Raw genomic sequence first — 2,915 nt, forward strand, 5'->3', positions numbered from 1 at the left:
TGTCTTTGTATTTCAAAAAAACTTGTCTGTGGACTGGAGGACCGTTACAGCCCCTGACCCGGATCCCCTGAGCTGGTTACAACATCAACAAACAGGACAGGTAATGAGGAGCGCTGCCTGCAGTGGCTGTGGGCTGGTTTTACGGTAAATCTCGTGCGCCAAGGAGAGAGGGAGAGGTGGCTGCCAGACTGGGACGATCGGGGCTCTTATAGGAGCAGGCAGGAGGATTTTGGGGAGCGCTGTGATTGGATGGAGGAGTGTAACATAATACTTAGGGAGAAGGAGAGGTCTAACTATAATATTAGGAATAGAGGTTAAGACAGACTCGTTTTTACACAGGATTCAGGAGAGTGGGTGTAGTCTGGGCGATGTTATTGAATCGTAGGTGTAGATTTGTGCAAAGGCCGAAAGAATTAGGGATGAATTCTTTCCCTCTACCACACCCCTATTTATTACTGCCTCAAATGCATTATGTTGTCTTGAATTTAGTGTAAATTTAACAGATTATACTGATGAAAGTCTGTAAAAACGAACGTGGATAAGAGAAAACACCGTCTCCATGTTCACTGAATTTGCTTTTTTGAGACACTGAGACCAGAAATTCCCCCACAGGCCTGATGTCTGTTGTCGGGCTTCTTTTTTTCTAGTCTGGGCCCTGCTTGGGAGCAGTGGTGAAAAATATCAGTCCTACTGAAACACAGGAGGTTGACACAGCGGGAGGCCTCCGCTCGTATACGCAGACCGAAGGTGTTTATTTTCCCGTCAGCAGCCCCGCGTCGAGGTATGCGCTTAAATGGGTCTGACTCACGCAGGGATCTCGACACCGCGGCTCAGGTTTAAAAGACTCGCCGTCCCAGGGAGCTTTCAGGGCGGATCCGTGCGCACAGCGGGACGCAGAAAAGGCGGTGGACGGCCGGAGCGCAATGCAAACACTGGAGGTGATAAAGATGTAGAAGGGGGGAGGGATGAGAGAGAAAGAGTTGCGGGTTCATATGGAGCCCAAACACGCAACACATGACCACCCAGCCCTAGGGCCTATACAGTCATAACGTCTATATAGTGTCAAAAATCAAGCAGGGACACCAGGAAACTTTGGCTGAGAGAAGAACGACTGGAAGTGGTTAGAATCAGCCTGAGGATGGCGCACACAGGATGAGGGTAACAGCAGCTCTCATTTTAAAAGGAGACACCACCACAAGCTCCTATCGGGCCCAAATCTCCCTAATCGAACTGGTTCAACACTCAGGGACATGTTACCCCGCTTGTCCCTGCAGCTCTCTCCTCTTATCACTGACTCAATTCACACCTCAGTGTCAAAGACAATATCCAGCGGTGTGCCACGAACCCTAGATTTTCAAATGCAATTTATTTTAATCTGATAACGCTTTTAAACCTTCCTGAATTTAGGGGGAAGATTTTCTCTCGGGGTAAAGACTGTCTCTCTCTCTCTCTCTCGCTCTCTCTCTCACACATACGCACAAACACACACACACACACACACACACACACACACACACACACACACACACACACACACACACACACACACACACACACACACACACACACACACACACACACACACGTTCATTGTGCGTCTGATGGATCAGGTGAGGCGAACAGCCGTGTCGCTCTCCAAGGTGCTGGAAACACACCTGACATGCACACCTCCCTCTTGCTTTTTACTCATCCTTTTACACAGCAAAACAAATGGATCTATGTTATAGTTGTATGCTCGGCCATTGTAATCTTATATATTCAGGCAAAATGAGTCTAAACTCAATTTATTCGTCCTTGTTGTATTTGAGTGCAAAGAACACATACATTGCAATAAGATATGTTTATTTCTTAGCAACATATATGGAATGTTGAATGTTTGGAGAAAGAATACTCAGCTTGTTTCAGTCTAATAATTTAATATATTGATATGTGGCCACTGATGTACAGATAACTCTTCTTATAATATTACATTTTGCAAAAAGTCAAAAAAGTCTCAGGTATTTTCTTAAATTTTCAGCATAAGATTGAGATAATATTGAATGTTAAGAAGTGATCAGTTCATTCACTTGTGTCCACGTTGAAGTCAGTGGCAAACCCGGACTGGTGCAGTGTCCGTGGCGTGGACTTAACATCGTGTTCAGAGGTCATGTGTTCTCCAGCAGGTCCCTCATGAAGGAGATGTAGACGATGGCGAGGCGCAGGGTCTCGATGCGGGACAGTCTCTTCTCGTACGCGAATGTGGGAACTTTCGTCCTCAGCTCGTCAAACGCCTCGTTCAGGCTGTACATCCGCTTTCTCTCCCGCACGTTGGCCGCATGGCGCTGCACCACGGTGATGATCCTCCTGCGTTTGGACGCGGCGTGCTCCTGCGCCCCGCGGCTGTAGTACCTCGGCGGGCTCATCGCCAGACGCTCGGCGCGGAGCTCCACTGTGCGCACGTCGTTTTCCAGGCTCAGGCTCCAAGACGAGTCGCCCTGCCGCGCCTGGTTGCTCGGGCTGGGTGTGGTAGGATTCACCTGCTTTGGTCCCAGAGCTATCTTCTGCGGAAACTCTATCAGGCTCATGTCATTGACAAAATTGATTAACGCAGAGTCCACTAAGCGGCCTGGCAGCTCCACATCCATCCTCCAACTGCAGCCTCATAGAGAATATTTCACTGCTGTCACTTTTATGCGTCTGCTTCTCAGTCAAGCGCAAGAAGTGACGCCAATCAAAGCCTTCAAGACGAACTTATGTCCTTCAACAGACACAGAGACTGCAGCAGGAGCAGCATCTCAGAAAGTGAATCCAAATCCGGACAAAGCTCGACAGGGTGAGATCCTATTTGGCTCAAATCCAAGACCCTTTCCTGCTGTTTTAATAAGTCGCCTGTGCCACTTCACAGCGCCACATCTTCCAGCTCTAGATAGAGTCCA

General features: G+C 48.3%; 1 protein-coding gene across 1 annotated transcript; it reads right to left on the reverse strand.

The window, feature by feature from the left end:
• Positions 1 to 2,144: 2,144 nt before the first annotated feature.
• LOC133026447 (fer3-like protein) lies at positions 2,145 to 2,624 on the reverse strand. The gene has a single exon (XM_061093340.1). The coding sequence runs from the start codon at positions 2,622 to 2,624 to the stop codon at positions 2,145 to 2,147; it is 480 nt and encodes a 159-aa protein (XP_060949323.1).
• Positions 2,625 to 2,915: the final 291 nt, after the last annotated feature.

The sequence above is a fragment of the Limanda limanda genome, chromosome 19 (assembly GCF_963576545.1).
Source record: "Limanda limanda chromosome 19, fLimLim1.1, whole genome shotgun sequence".
In the NCBI taxonomy this organism is placed as follows: Eukaryota; Metazoa; Chordata; class Actinopteri; order Pleuronectiformes; family Pleuronectidae; genus Limanda; species Limanda limanda.

Coding starts and splice junctions, on each gene's coding strand:
- LOC133026447 (XM_061093340.1), bottom strand. CDS start 2,624: ATGGATGTGGAGCTGCCAGGCCGCTTAGTGGACTCTGCGTTAATCAAT.